At 35.9% G+C, this 16,306-nt stretch overlaps 1 protein-coding gene and 1 long non-coding RNA gene across 3 annotated transcripts in view; one reads left to right on the forward strand and one right to left on the reverse strand.

Moving 5' to 3' along the window:
• Positions 1–16,306, forward strand: part of LOC308500038 — a 66,696-nt gene that overhangs the window by 16,726 nt on the left and 33,664 nt on the right. Inside the window, exon 2 of the long non-coding RNA XR_013993674.1 lies at positions 2,044–2,138. This is a non-coding gene — a long non-coding RNA (uncharacterized lncRNA). The remainder of the gene's footprint in view (positions 1–2,043; positions 2,139–16,306) is intronic.
• The window catches only part of MAP3K1 (mitogen-activated protein kinase kinase kinase 1), a 72,504-nt gene continuing 58,858 nt past the window's right edge, over positions 2,661–16,306 (reverse strand). For both annotated transcript variants that reach the window (XM_081054091.1, XM_081054092.1), the window contains exons 14-20: positions 14,872–16,150; positions 14,352–14,504; positions 13,489–13,651; positions 8,087–8,218; positions 7,071–7,213; positions 6,222–6,353; positions 2,661–5,291 (exon numbers count right to left, since the gene is read on the reverse strand). In XM_081054091.1, coding sequence (XP_080910217.1) covers positions 5,142–5,291; positions 6,222–6,353; positions 7,071–7,213; positions 8,087–8,218; positions 13,489–13,651; positions 14,352–14,504; positions 14,872–16,150 — 2,152 coding nt within the window. In that variant the 3' untranslated portion in view covers positions 2,661–5,141. The remainder of the gene's footprint in view (positions 5,292–6,221; positions 6,354–7,070; positions 7,214–8,086; positions 8,219–13,488; positions 13,652–14,351; positions 14,505–14,871; positions 16,151–16,306) is intronic.

A 16,306-nucleotide genomic window follows, 5' to 3' on the forward strand; every position in this document is an offset into this window, starting at 1 on the left:
GCACAGATATCCCTTCTGCTTCTTAATCGCCACCCCTTGGGTGTGGGAAATGCCTGTTCTGCGTGTCTACTCCTTCTAGCAGTCTTGACGTGGCTTCTTCTTTATATCCTTTTGTTATAGGACTTGTTCAGCTAATCTTCAGGGGTTCTCCATGATGGTTGTTCTAGAATTTGTAATTTTGATATGATCGTAGGAGGAAGTAAGCAGTTTGCTTTCTCCACTGTCTTGATCAGAAGTTGCCTGGACTCTCATTTTCATCTGAGTACTGCAGTTGTCTTCTCACCTACTCTGCCTCTTGTAGTACGCCATTTGATTTTCTTCAAGATGCCGCTACGGTGATTTTTATGACAAATATGATCATGCCACTTGCTGTGAAAGATTTTTCCATATTGCACCCTACCTCGTTTCTCCTCCTTACTGTTTCGCCTAGTTCCAGCCCTCCTCCTCTGTATGTATATGTAGCTGAGAAATTTCATTAAGCAAATTGACTTTAAAGGAAAATAACACTTGTTAGCTCAAAAATAAACTCTAATAGGAATTTCAGCATTGCGTGAAAAAAACCTTTGGATCAAGGCTTTGTCTCAGTAGCTTAGCTGTTTTCTCTCTACAGGTCTGGCAAGGCTATGAACTGAAAGCCACGAGGCGTGGGCCCCAGTGACAGTAGCTTCACTACAAAGTGATGAGACTGTCTTTAAGTGGTGGATGGAGTTCTTTAGTCACAGATCATGCAGGCAGTGTCTATTGTAAAAAACTTAAAGGTTAACTACCACTGTGACGGCATATTTGAATGCTTCGTATGCACAGTGTGCTACATGATAATTAGGCCTTAGTGGTAAGCATTTCACATTAGTGAATTTGGACATTGATTTTCTCTTCAGAGCTTAGTTCTCTGGTATCTACAACCAGCATCTCTACTTTCCCCTCATCTCTTATATCTTAGAAGAAAAAAGTCCAGGATCCAGGTTCCCAAAGCTGAGACTCCCAATTTCTTCTTTTGTTTTATAAGCCTGGACTCAGGTCAGAGCTCAAAATGCAGCCAGCCACAGGCCAAATCTAGTGTATGTTTTCACCTATAGTTCCTAATAAAACTTTGTTTCCAATGTTTAATAGCACGTGAAATCTAAATTTTCAACTTTTGAAAATTTAGAGGCTTTGGCAACAGTGGACTTTTTTTTCTTCATTCCAGCACGGCAGCCAGGGGTCCCCTTAGAAGTGAATTTGGCATGAACTCTCCGGTCAGCCACAAGCCCAACGAGGACACTTGTAGCTCCACAGGCATTTCAGTCTGTGACCTTTGCGTCACTCCTTGATTCATACAAACATATATTGTGCATGCAGTGTGCCTGGCACTGTTCTGGGCCATTTACATAGGTTCTCTCACTCCTTACAACTGTTCCTTTCATTTCATCATCATATTAGATGGATAAATGGAGGTTCAGCAAGTCACACAGTTACACAGCCGGCAAGTGGCAGAGCCACATTTGACCCAGGTTGTCTCAGGCTCTGTGGCCACCCAGTCCATCATCTTACCTACTTTAAAAGGCCCATCCTTTCCTCCCTTATGTCAGTTCAACCAGTGATTTTTGCTTACAGCATAAACAACAAACCCCAAAACTGTCATGCCATAAAAGATGGTACTTTGCGTAAATTTCTGTTAGTCGTTCTTTTCCCCAATAATGGCAGTATTGCACGCATTTTGTTTTATAATAGGTGAATTACTGTATCAGTTCACAAATGCATTCCGTGAGCATGATACCCCAACATTTTTCTAGATTCTATCTAACCTGCAGTTGGTCATTTAATAAAGTTATTAATATTATGTAAATAGACTCAAGGAACAATAGTTTATTTCATTCCTCTCAAAAAGCTTTTCTCAAAATTAATATTTTCCTAAAATGACAAAAGTGTATACTTTAGCAAAAATAGTGAGCCTATTTAAAAACTGTATATTTTAAATCAAATTATACAGAAACTTTAAAACAAATGTAGAGACAGAAAATGGCTTCTGAACTCAGTTATTCAGTGACATTTCTTATTTTGCAGGGTTGGATCATCTAGTTTCAGATTGGGTTTGATCATGTGAGAAACAACTACTGAGCAGAAATAAGAAGGATGAAAGTGGAAAACACAACCACAAGGTACGATCTAAGACTAAAACTATGGGCAGGCCCAGTGAGTTCTCTGGTACAGCTAGAATTACAGTTTGATTGCAATTACATTTCCTCATTTATGAAACGGATATAGTCACTGTGTTCCAAAGTATGCCTGACAAATAGTAGCTGGTGAATCAATCCTCCTTCCCAATAGTTTAAAGTAAGAGGACAGATTTTTTTAAAATATCATATTATATAAAAAGAGTTTTGTGAATAAAATCAACTATGTTTAACCTATGCCGTCTGGGAGGAGTGGTAGCATTTACATAAAAGTATGTACCATATAGAAGGTCAAAGAACTAAGGAATGGTTCTAGATTGAATGAGACTGAAGAAATGTGACAACTAAGGGCAACACATCTCTAGGTTTGGGTCCTTTTGTTATGAAGGTCATACCTGGGCAGCTGGCAAACCTGAGTAAGGCCTTTGGTGAAGGGTATTTGAGAGTTCTTGGTGGTATTCTTACAACTTTTTTGTAAGAATGAAATTATTTCAAAAAAAGTAAAAGTAACAACCTTTGTTCAAAAACTTTTATTTGCTATAAAGACAAAACACCAAAATAGGTACAAATACTATAAAATTGGTTCAATGGGGTAAAAATTTTAATTAAAATATCTTGATATATTTAAAATAACAAAGGATACACTTAAGCCAAATTTTCTTAACCCAGAGATTTTTTTTTTGTAACATTTGCTTACACAGTAAGGTGCTAAGAGAAGTTAGCCCTTAAGCCCTGGAAGTCTTAGGAATCATAGTCACACAGCAAATATAATTTCATTGTGAAAGTGAACTTTGGTAGAAGAAAAATCTATAGGACACCTGAGGTAGTAGAAACTGGAATAAACAGCAGTAGACGTTATTTACAACTTGAGTACCAAATAACATTAAGAACACAAAAATAATTACACAATACAATTTTCAGTCCAGCTTTGATCCAAAGAAAATAAGAATATTACATCACATTTGCATTAAAAACAAAACAAAAAAACAAAACACCACAATTACCAGCAAGCTGAGGGAACTGCAAACAAACTCAAACAATGGATTCTGACATCTAGAGGCTGTTTGAGTTTGGAATGTGGTGGGCATGGTGATCTACAAAGTAATACTGATTAGCTGAGGTTCCTCAGTTTATACAGTTTACATTACTGTCAGACAGTTTTGATCTGACCAATGATCTTCCAGTACATAAAATGGCAAGAGTGCATCCTTTAAAGCTTGCACATGACAGACTTGGAAACAATCTTATTAGAACTGTGAAAATTCTAAGTAGTCAAAAAAGAGAGAGAAAATAAAAAAAACGTCAAGTACAACACATTTAGAGCTACCAAACTTCACATTTCGGTACTATTTTTAACTCTTCAAATATTGCCAATCTTCCAAAACAAAGGAATGTAAAATTTCACTAAGAAAACACATTCACATTTAAAAAAAACAAAAAAGAAAAACTGCCTTTTTAAAAATTGTATGTAATATATCCCTGTAAACTTACCTTGTAACTTATTTTACTTCCAATTTGTGTTGTACATTAAAATGTACTCTCTATATATAGCTTATTTAGTTTCTCCTGAGTCTTTGAGAATAACCAATTCTATTTCATTCTGCAACAATTCAACTGGCTTCTGAAGAGTTAAAACAACATCTCAAAAAGTTGTATTAAATACTTAATCAGTACTTGATTTAAAAGACTCACAAAAAAGGGATAAAAGAGCTGCCATGTTCCTTCAGGATTCCATGCATCGGAATTCAACTTAGGTGAAACCATTAGATAAGTGTGCAAACTCCAATGAATTAGTATGTAAATGAAATTCAATTTCACTTTTCTTCCTGAATACATTTTCCACGTTCAAATCAAATTTATTGCTTAAAAACACTATTACTCATTGGTAGTTGAGTAATTAATTTTTATCTATCAGTGAGGCCTACTGTAAAGAGACGATGCATAGTAGAAGGAAAATAGCAGTAACATGTTATTATCAGTGATGATGCATGATGGATTGTTACATACAGAGTAAGACTTAAATGCTGGGAAGTTTCCTACAAAAGAAACCAATACCTTTTGAAAATTCAAATTTCAAGGTAATCTTGATCTTGGTTGTGAGCTGCATCACAGAATAGCTGAGTTTCACTTAATTTATATTTAACCTGCACAAGACGAGCAGTGACTGACTCAATGAAGGTAGTATTAAATTCCAATTTTAAAAACAAACAAAATTCTGTATTTAAAAAAAACTCTTGCAATAGCAAGATATTTAATAAGATCTAGTTCACACCTAGTTCTATTTTTTTTTTTCTGGTTTGAAACGATCACCTTTCCCTGAATATTAAACAAAAACGAAGGTGAAATGAAAATATAGAACCATGATTTCCAAAAACGAAATGAATGGGCCAACAGTAAAATGCACAATGAACCACAATTACCCAGGCATTTAAAAAAAATAAAGGTCAACTGTGGGTCATAAAAAAGTTATCAACTTTAAAAAATATATTTACTGCTATTCATAGCACATTCTGACCTAAAAGAGGCAGATACTGATTTTTATAGCCAGTGACAAAAAAACAAACAAACCCCAAAAAACGGAACTGCAGAACCCTCTGCTTGTGATCAAGATGTGAAATGGAATAATAGAAACATTAAAATAGACCCTGAGCCCCTCAGCTGCTAATATTGCTGAAAAAGTGCTCCAAAAATAATACAATTATGCTTCTGTTAATTAGTCATGCAAACTTCATTGCTTTCCTGTTCACCTAGGGCCAGTTCTTTGAAAGGCACGGTTTACAGTTTCTGCGCAAACTGTGGACTTTTGCATACTAAGCTTAGGTACAGATCATGATTTGTCAATCACATACTTAGGTAAGGGTTCCCCACTGGTCTCGTTCATAGTTGCTCAGTGGCATGAAGGCCAGCAGATTATCAACGTGGTTCTCCACAAAAGTTTTTTCTCTTATTGAGCATCCTGTCTCCATTACAGTTTATTTTTATAATTGGCTACCATGTAGTACGAAAAACTGGATGCTTCAGTAGCTCTCTCGACGGAGGTCTGTCCTGAGGTTGAAGTTCTAAACAACGAAGAGCCACATCTCGTAAACCCGGAGACAAATGTGAAGGGATCGATGGAGCAGTAGTTGCACTGGCAATCTGCAGGAGAGACACCAGAGAGCTGAAGCTTCCCACAAGAGGAACTTGGGATCTAGAAATACCTGTGCATATATTTCATAACCTCTATATATACCTCTTGTACACAGAGGACTTGAAGCAGAAGTGAGTGGACTTTTTGTTAAAAGGAGTCTATGGAAAAACACTCACTGGATGGGAGGTTTCTTCTAAAAATCCTTCAATATTTTAGTAATTGATCCAATACATCCTGACCAGCATGAGCCACTTCACACAGAGGTAACTGTGCTAAGTGCTTTACTCAGGCCCAGAGCTAATTTCATCTTCATAATAATCCCATGATTTATTACATGCATTTTATAAACAAGAAAACAGAGGGTAGACAGAAGAAGTAATTTTCCTAGTCACATGGCTATTAAAGGATGGAGCCAGGGTTTGGAATCAGGTCTGTAAGCCCAAAGCCCAAGCTTTTAACTAGCACATGTCTGACTCAAAAGTTAAAAATCTCAGTCATTGCACTATTCTCTGATGGAAATGAAAAGAATGGATTTGAGAGTTGTTAGAAAGGTTGAACAGACAGGATTTGTCAACCCACTGGGTATGAATCTTTTAAACATAGAAAATAGTAAATTAGAGTTTACAAATTTGTGGATTATATATAATACACGAAGAGTTTTAAGTATTTAAATTTGAAAGTATATGTATATATGTATATATTTCACCCAGGAGCAATGACCTATGTTTGCTAATTCAGTGTTCACAACGACTTTATAGAATATAAAGAATGAGAACTGACTGTACATGCTGCAGTATTGACCACACCATATAAGTTCCTGGAGATGAATACATATATACTTATTTCAAGGAAGAGATGCATTCATGTGAGTTAAGGAGGACCCATGAAAATTTGCCTCCTACCAATTTAGCAGAAAGAAATTTTTATCTCATAATTACCTTAAATATCAAAGCAAGATGATTGGAGTGTTTTTCTGCATTCCAAGGTGGTTTAGCACAAGCCATTTCTATAATAGCACAGCCAACACTCCACACATCACAGCTCCTACCATACTGCTGACCTCGTAGTACCTGAAATAAAGCAGAGACTTAAATCTGGAAATCTGACTCATTAAAAAAGAGAAAGTCATAACTATGGGTTCTAGGTTTTTACTTCAGAGCAAAACAAAGGCACAAATAGCAATTCTATGGACTACCAGCTGTCTCATTTGTTTCATTAATAAGCTTAATCTCCTATGTGGCACAAAAATATTTTGGAGAATGGTGAGATTCTAAAGAAGAGTCAGATGAAATCACAGAATTACAAAGCAGCCCACTGCGCTTAGTAAACTATGGGGCAAGAGGACAACCAACAATTACAGCGCATGAACATGAAGAGTTCTAAACCCAACAGAAGAGGCCCAGTTTACAACTGCGACACTTAAACTTCTTTCACTATTACTAAGATCTGCTTCTGTGTGCTCATCTCCCTTTGGAATAGAGAACAATTTTTTAAATTTCTATAATGTGTACTTTGGTTTTACTACAAAAGTACTATAAATTAGTCAATAATTCTTAAGTAGAAATAGCCTTTAAGCAACTCTATTAAAACCCATCTTTTAAATTTTTATTAAGACAAAGATGGAAAGGAAGGAATTAAGGGCCTGAAATCAAGGATATCATTAAAACCTATTTTTATGACCAGGGACTTCTAATTGGTTAAGCATATACTGGATAACACTGCAAAATAATTTGGTCACACAGAACTCCAAAATGTTTTCTTTCATCACACTCAAAGCTGCTTCTCACCTCAGGTGCCATAAATGCAATTGTCCCCAATAACTGTCCCTGAAACTCTCCTGCACCAGTTCCTTTTGATGCCAATCTGGCTGCAGCTCCGAAATCTGCAATTCTCAGTCTCTGACCTGTGCTGTCAATTAGCAAATTGGCACCTGTCAACAAAAACAGCAAATGACCTCATGTTACAAATAAAATGACAGATTAAAAACTCAGTAAAATAACTACTAATGACATAGGCTAACAAATGATAAAAGAAGTGGACCACATGTCAGAGGTTCATACAAAGCTACTCTCCCTCCCAATTTATTTCATTATTGCTAAAAGCACACAGGTCTCTACAGTGTATACTAAATAAAATCCAAAGCCTCAGAGAGAAAATCTGACAAAGTATCAAGGCATAAGGACATGAAGGCAGAGATTTAGTGAAACTTTAAATGTGTTGAAAATCTTTATAATGATTCCCAACAAAAATCTTTCTTCAAAGTTCATGTTTTAGTGTGGTTTACATTTTAAGACAAAGTTCTGCTGAAACACACTGACCGAGAGGAATTCAAACTACTATGATTTCATAATTGCAGCTGAATATAAAATACTACTTACATACACTATGTCAAATATCAGCTGAAGAAAGACAAAGGTGCACTTACTTAACTGAACTGCAAAAGATTTTTCTTAAAAGGAGTTTATAATATCCCAATTAATCTAAATAAAACCGGGAACAGGAACTTTTGAGGAGACAGTGCAGGATGAGACCAAGACAGGGAATTGGAGACCTGGATTCTACACTTGTTTTGCCATCAACTGGTAGTAAGTAGGACTGTGGCAAGTCTCAGCCCCTCTCAGGAAGTCAGATAATGTGACCCGGAAGGTTCCTTCACTTCTAGTAATTCTAGCGATTTGAGTTACTCAGGAGGAACAATTCCATAACTAATTTCAAGTTAGAAACTATCAACAAAGGTCCAAGTTTTAAAATTACATTTGTTTTGTACTTATTGCTAGTAAATAATAATTAACAGAATTCCTACCTTTGACATCTCTGTGAATGATCTGGTTTTCATGGAGGTACGAAAGGCCACGAAGTAATTGTTCAGTATAGTTAACAACTACTGATTCCTTGAAGGCTCCATATTTACTGAGCAAATGAGCTACAGATCCCCCTAAGAGACAAACAGTAATAATTATCATAAACTTAAGTCAGAATTAAAATTATTTATTCCTCTTTGTTCATTTATATAAGGTTGCACTGTCATGAGCTCACATTCACATTTGAAATATTCAATTTATACTTGTATCAGAAGTGAAACGAATTTAAAAACCAACACATTTCAATAATCAAAACCTATCAATTAGGGAGACATTTTCATGCTCATGAACTAGTTTTCTGGAAGGTCAGTATTTCATAAAGCTTTGAAAGTTAACAATTTTGTATGGAACTATTTCTGAAATGTACAATTCACCTCTGTCTTTTTGACGAAGGGATACAAAATGCCTTTCTTACTGACTTAAGTAAACAGTGCAAATATATTATTTAGCAGAAGGTAAAGAGAATGGGAGAAGCCAGAAGACACAGAGTTAGGTTCATATCCCATTTACTAGCTCTGACCTGGGACAAGTCACAAACTCAATGAGACTCATTTAAAAGTTTTTACAATTATCAACTTAAATATAACAATCAATCCAGCTATAACTAACATCAGAGAATGTACTAAAGAACTGATCTGTAGAAGTAGAGGTCAGGATGGCGGAGTAGGTAGATCCTGAACTCACCTCCTCCCATAGGCACACCAAAACTGCAACTTAACATAGAGCAACCATTCCTGTGAATGACCTTAAGACTAGCTAAATCTAATTCCTACACCCAAGGATATAAAGAAGATGACACATTGTAATGTAGAAGGGGAGGAGACATGGTCTGGTTAGGACCCATACCCCCAATGCGGTGATTCACAAGTGGGAGGGATATCACAGCCATGAAGGTTGCCCTGAGGGGAACTGCACCAGGAGGATGAGCCCCCATATTATGGGAACAGGCAGTTAACCTGAGGGTAAACCCCGTTCATTGGCATGCCTGCAGCAATCATGGCCCAACTACAACAGGAGGGCACATTCGATTCACACAGGGGACACCCTTGCAGTACCTGGCTCTGGTGTCTGAAGGGGGATTCTGCCACTGGGTCCCACAAGAGACCTTCTACATAAGACCACTCTTACAAGACTGGGAGATGTAGCTCATCTACCTAATACAGAGGGAGATAGGCAAAATGAGGAGACAGAGGAATATCTTCCAAATGAAAGCACAAAACCCCAGAAAGAGAACTAAATGAAACAGATAAGCATTCTACCAGATAAAGGAGTTCAAAGCAATTGTTATAAAGATGCTCAATGAACTTGGGAGAAGAAATGGATGACCCAATCAGAACTAAGGAATACAATAACTGAAATGTAAACTATGCTAAAGGGAATCAACAGTAGATTAGATGAATCAGTGATCTGGAATACAAGGTAATGTAAATCACCCAACCAAAACAGCAAAAGGAAAAAAACAATTTTTTAATGAGGATAGTTTAAGGGACCTCTGGGACAACATCAAGCATACTGACAGGCGTTCCAGAAGGAGAAGAGAAAGGGACAGAAAATCTATTTGAAGAAATAATGACTGACAACTTCCCTATCCTGATGAAGGAAACAGACATCTAAGTCCATGAAGCACAGGAAATACTAAGCAAGATGAACCCAAAGAGGCCCTCACCAAAACATATCATAATTAAAATGCCAAAAGTTAAAGAAAGAATCTTAAAAGCAGAAAGAGAAAAGCAGCTAGTTATGTATAAGGGAGCTCTCATCATGCTATTAGCTGATTTTTCAGCAGGAATTTGGGAAGCCAGAGGGAATGGTACAATATATCAAAAGTGATGAAAAGGAAAAGGCAATACCCAAGAATACCCAGCAAGGTTATCATTCAGACTCGAAGGTGAGACATAAAGTTTCTCAAACAAGCAAAAGCTAAAGAAGTTCACCACCTAAAAGGACTTCTTCAAGCAGAAAAGAAAAAGCCAAAACTGAAAATAAGAAAATATAGGAAACAAAAAAGCTTACTGGTGAAGGCAAATGTTTAATAAAGTAGTGGGTCACCGATTACAAGGCTAAAATGAAGTTTAAAAGACAAAAGTAGTAAAATCATGGGTATCTACAATAATTAAGATACACAGAGAAAACAAGGTGTCAACAACATAAAACACGGGGGAGAGGAGTAAAGACGTAGTGCTTTTCAAGTGCAATCGAACTTCAGTGACGAGCAAATTAAAATAAACTGCTATAAACATAGTTTGATATACATGAAGCTTAAAGCAATCACAGACCAAAACATGTAATACACAAAAAAATAAAGGGAAAGGAATCCAAACATAACACTAAAGGAAATCATTAATACACAAGAGAACAAGAAAATAAAAATCAGAGCAGAACTACAAAAACAACCAGAAAACAATAAAATGTTATTAAGTACATACCTATTAATAATTACTTTAAATTTAAATAAATGCTTCAATGAAAAGACACAGCGTGGCTTAATGGATTAAAAAACAAGACCCATTTATTTATATGCTGCCTACAATAGATTCACTTCAGATATAAAGACATACACAGAAAGTGAAGGGATGGAAAAAGATATTTCATCAAGTGGAAATGAAAAGAAAGCTGGATTAGCAATACTTGTATCAGACAAAATAGACTTTAAAACAAAGACTAATGAGATAAAGGACATTACACATAATTATAAAAGGATCAATCCAAGAAAAGGATATAACACACCCAACATAGAAATACTTAAATACATTAGTAGACATAAAGAGAGAGATTGACAGTAATACAACAGTTGTAGAAGACTTTAAAAACCCCCTTACATCAATGGATAGATCATCTTAACAAAAAATCAACAAGGAAACACTGGCCTTAAATGACATATTAGACCAGATGGATTTAATTGATATTTTTAAAAGCATTTCACTCAAAAGGCACAGAATATATACATTCTTTTCAAGTCCACATGGAACATTTTCCAGGATAGAACACATATTAGGCCATAAAACAAGTCTCAATAAATTGTAAGAAGACTAAAATCACTTCAAGCATCTTTTCTGACCACAGCAGTATGAAATTAGATATCAATTACAAGAAAAAACTGAAAAAAACACGTGGAGTCTAAACAGTATGCTACTAAACAATCAATAGGTTAATGAAGAAATCAGAGGAAATAAAAGAATTCCTTGAGACATGATAAGAACAATCCCATTTAGAATCGCATCAAAAAGAATAAAATACCTAGGAATAACTTTAACCAAGAAGGTGAAAGACCTGTACTCAGAAAACTAAGACATTGAAGAAAGAAGAGGACACATAACTGGAAAAATGTACCATATTCATGGGTTGAAAGGATTAATATTGTTAAAATGTCCATACTACCCAAAACAATATACAGACTAAATGAAATTCCTACCAAAATTCCAATGGCATTCTCAGAATTAGAAAAAAGTAATACTAAAATTTATGGAACCACAAAAGACTGAATAGCCAAAGCAATCTTGAGAAAGATACTATAAAGCTATTAATAATCAAAACAGTATGGTATTGGCATAAAAACTGACATATACATCAGTGGAACAGAATAGAAAGCCCAGAAATTAACCCTCCCTTCTATGATCAATTACCACAAAGGTGGCAGGAATACACATTGGGGAAAAGAGTCTCTTCAATAAAAATGGTGTTAGGAAAACTGGACAGATATATGCAAAAAATGAAGCTGGACCACTCTCTTACACCATATACAAAAAGAGATTCAAAATAGATTAAATATGTAAACGTAAGACTCCCAGAAGAGAACATAGGCATAAACTCTTTGACATAAGTCTTAGCAATATCTTTTTGGAAATGTCTCCTCAGGAAAGGGTAACAAAAGCAAAAATAAATGGTACTACATCATATAAAACATTCACTGTTGGCACAGTGAAGGAAACCATCAACAAAATGAAAAGACTGCTGAATGTGAGAAGATATTCACAAATGATATGTCTGATAAGAGGTTCATATCCAATATATATAAGGAACTGTTACAATATATAAAAATCTAACAATCCTGTTAAAATATGGGCAGAAAATGAAAACACTAATTTGAAAAGATACAAGCACAAATGCTGCACTGCAGCATTATTTACAATAGTCAAGATATGGAAGCAACCTAGGTGTCCAACGACAGATGAATGGATAGATGTGTGTGTGTGTATATATATAAGCACATAAAAACACACACACCATATCACACACACCCCTATAATGGACTATTACTCAGCCATAAAAAGAATGAAATTTTACCACTTGCAACAATGTGGATGGACCCAGAGAGTATTATTCTAAGTGAAATAAGTCAGAGAAAGACAACTACTATATGATTTCACTTAACATGTAGAATCTAAAAAACACAAAACAAATGAACAACAACAACAACAAAAAAACAGAAACAGACTCACAGGTACATAGAACTGATGCTTGCCCAGAGAGAAAACGGGGTCAGAGGATGTGTGAAAAACGTGAAGGGCAGTAAGAGGTACAAACTTCTAGTTAAGTAAGTCCAAGGGACATAACGTGTAGCATAGGGAAAACAGTCAACAATATCTTAACTGTATGGTGATAGATGGTTATTAAACAGTGTGGTGATCACATTGTAAGGTATATAAATGTTGAATCACTACGCTGTACATCTGAAACGAATGTAGTATCATATGTCAACTGTGCTTCACTTAAACAACTTGTAACTAGAAATACAGTTTTCAAACACAAAAAGTATAAGAAGTTAAACCAAATACCAACCTATTCATTACACCCTAAGTCATTTATTTTACTGTATATACTGCATAATACAAAATAAAATGCTGTCTTTATTCAAGTAGATGACAAAATAGTTCAACTTTATGCTTCGGTGGTAGTTTACTACCACTTCAGTGCTAGTTTACTACCTCTATGCTTCAGTGTTAGTTTACTAAAAAAAAAGAAAATTTTCAAGTTATATCTTAATTAATTTTAGTTTTATATTGTCATCTTAAAACATATCTTAAACTTGTCCAATTAATTGATGGCCACCTGGAAAAATATACATAGCAGATTTAAAAAGAAATGATTCCTATAAAACCATGCTACACAATCATTTTAAAAGAACCACTGAAAAAGTTTAAAAGGTAGAGGTAATGAATGTTTATATTTAAACAAAAGACAAAGTATTTACAGTTCATCCTACTATGTTAGGGATGATTTTGCTTTTAGGAACCCAAACTATTTAATAAAAATAAGTGTCCATTAAAATGTTTTTCCTAAATTTAATATCAAGCAGAAAGTTAAATCCATGTATTTAATTTTGTAATTTAAAACATGAACATACCTGCCATCCATTCGATGAAGAGATTATAATTGCTCTTCTCACATGTGGCTCCCAACATCCTAATAATGTTGGGATGATTCAGATGGCTCATCATTCTTATTTCTTCTCTTAATGCTTCCACTACTTCTTCTTGCTCAGATGATGTATTTCTGACATATGTCACCTGTTTCAATTAACATGTTTACAAAGTTTTTGCATTCTAAGGCGTTTCTGTTTACAGCTTTGACTAACAATGTGATCTACAACAGACAAACCCGAATTAGCTTATGTATTAACAGCAGACGGCATTTATGCTGATGGACGCAATGCAGATACTTTACAAAAAACCTTGTCAAAGTTGTTTTGATAAGATTCTAGCTTAAGAAGCAGTGAAATACCAGGAAAATGACAAAAAACTGGAACATAGCCAATCCTCCAAAACTGTCTGCAGAGTAAAAAAAATGAGAAAAGCCCAATCATGACAGAAGAACCAACATGATTTAAAAATGAAAGCTTTATCATTTTCCTATGATAAGCATGCTCATTATAAAAAGTAAACCACAGAAATCCCAACGTGACAGTTGCACCAGCAACATTGCTGAAAGGAATAGGAAACCATACCTCTTACTAGCTATAAAAAGCACAAACAAAACACAAAACCTATATAAATAAGGCCCTTCTTGATGTTGCATCTTAACCATGCTTCAACTTTTAAATAGGATTCATGATGCTTTTGATGCTTTGGGAACATCTACTTTGAAATTTAGGTTTCTGAAAACTTAAAGAACTAAAGTATATACGTACAGGGACATACCCTTGACTCTTTATTTGCTCATGTTTCATTTTTATAAATTTGATCATTTATATGCTCAGTAGATACTTACCTGTTTAACAGCCATTAGAGTTCCCGTTCCAACATCTTGAGCCTGGTAACAGGAAGAAAATGCTCCAAGGCCTATTTGTTGACCTTTCAGCCATTCAGTGTCTTCTCTATAAGGTTGTTTTGCTTTGGTATGTCCTGGTAGAGTCTCTGGTGTCTACATATTAAATGAAAGCAATCTTTTTACTGTTAAGTTAAAAGAGTTAAGAGTTTGTGAAAATAGCCTGGCAAAATACTACTCTTGTTCAGTCTGGCTCCCAAACCACCTACAAACTTGACTTATGAATGTACAGTGTTGGTAACTAGTATCAGATGCAAAGTGATCACCATTATAGTATGGCCCAGAAATGCCTTTGAAATAGGCAAGGAGTATTTCTGTTCAAACAATGATACAAACATTATGTGTTCTATGTGAAAAACCTGCTTCTAACGATTAATTCGTGTTAAAAGCAGTGTTTCTGAATTAAATTTATTTTAGTATGGTCCACGGAAATTCTGGCACCACTTAAAGACTCTATACTTACATCCTGTTGAATGATGATGATATCTTCTCCATTTTCAACCTGTAGCTGAGGAACTGCGGGGAGGGCATCCTGAGACGCTGACATTGCCATGGCAATTGCTAAAGCTTCTTCTTCTTCAGCTTCCATTTTTTCTTTGCACTTTTGATTATGATTCACATCATCTTTGTAGGTATCATCATTTTCATCCTTTTCAGGAGAGAGGACAGCAACTTCTGATTTAAAAGTGACTGTTGTGTCACTTGAAGGCATAGACGCTTCAAGAAGGTCCTCAATACTGGAGTTGAGCTCTGTGTTGACATCTAATCTGCATTTCTCTTCTACTGGGGTGAACACTGTCTCGTCACTAGGTATAACAGCGCTGCTGCTGCTGCTACTGCCAAAGCTGTCATCACCTTTGGAAGCACTGCTCAGATCAAGGGTCATGCCAGTTTTTGAGGCATCTCCCTGTTTACTTGTATTACCTGGGGTAGGTCGAGACGGCTTTGGCCTGTGTATATTACTGGAGGGCAGAGGTCTTGACTGAGTAAAGATTGGGGAAAGTTTATCTGAGTCTTTGTTTTCGGAACAGTTTCTCTGGAACTGTAGAGAAAACTTGCGCTGTGTTTGAGGAGATGCAGATGGTATTTTGCAGGGAGTGAATCCCTGAGGTCTATGCTTAGAGACATCTGTTGCGGTGCCCGCTGGTACAGGTGGGGCAGATGAAGAAGGGGCTGACAAGGCTGGGAACATTAACTGGGAATGATGAGATAAAGGAGAGGAGTTCAAACACTGACTGTGGGGTCTGCCTTTTGTTTGAACCATTGGCTTTGGCTGCTCCATCGTTGTTGAACTAGAAAGTCCTACCGAAATGCTGGCCAGTCTGTCAGAAATGTCCTCTGAACTGGCACTCAATTTTGTAGCACACAATCCTTTTCCATTTTTTGCTAAATGGTCTGTGCACTCAAGGGAACTGTTCTCTATGGTTTCTGGATAGCTGGTAGGGACAGATGCCTGCAAAAAGCTGTCATGTCGACCATCCAAAGTGTCTTCTATGCCCAGCTGGATGGCCTCAGCAATTTCCACCTCATCTGCAATAGCCATCAAACGACGACGCATCCTGGTAAAATGAGTGGAACTGGAAACATTCAGCATTTCTAACAGTTTTGAAAATACATGGGGTACAGCAGTAACCATTCTCGCAGAACTCAAATATATCCTTCGGGAGAGTTTACCAACCATTGAGTGGGAATTATCAATGGACTGCAAAGCAAAGGTTAAGAGGGACAGCAGCTTCTTATACCTGAAAGAAAAAAAACATTCAATTACTAGACAAGTTAAAATTACTAATACTACAAAGTATATACAAATAAAAAGAAGATGGTACTAATTTATAGCTTATAAATTTCAAAACAAAAATAATTTCAGTACAAAGGTCTATATATTTTTAATTAGCCTA

This window comes from Rhinolophus hipposideros (assembly GCF_964194185.1).
Source record: "Rhinolophus hipposideros genome assembly, chromosome: 7".
In the NCBI taxonomy this organism is placed as follows: domain Eukaryota; kingdom Metazoa; phylum Chordata; class Mammalia; order Chiroptera; family Rhinolophidae; genus Rhinolophus; species Rhinolophus hipposideros.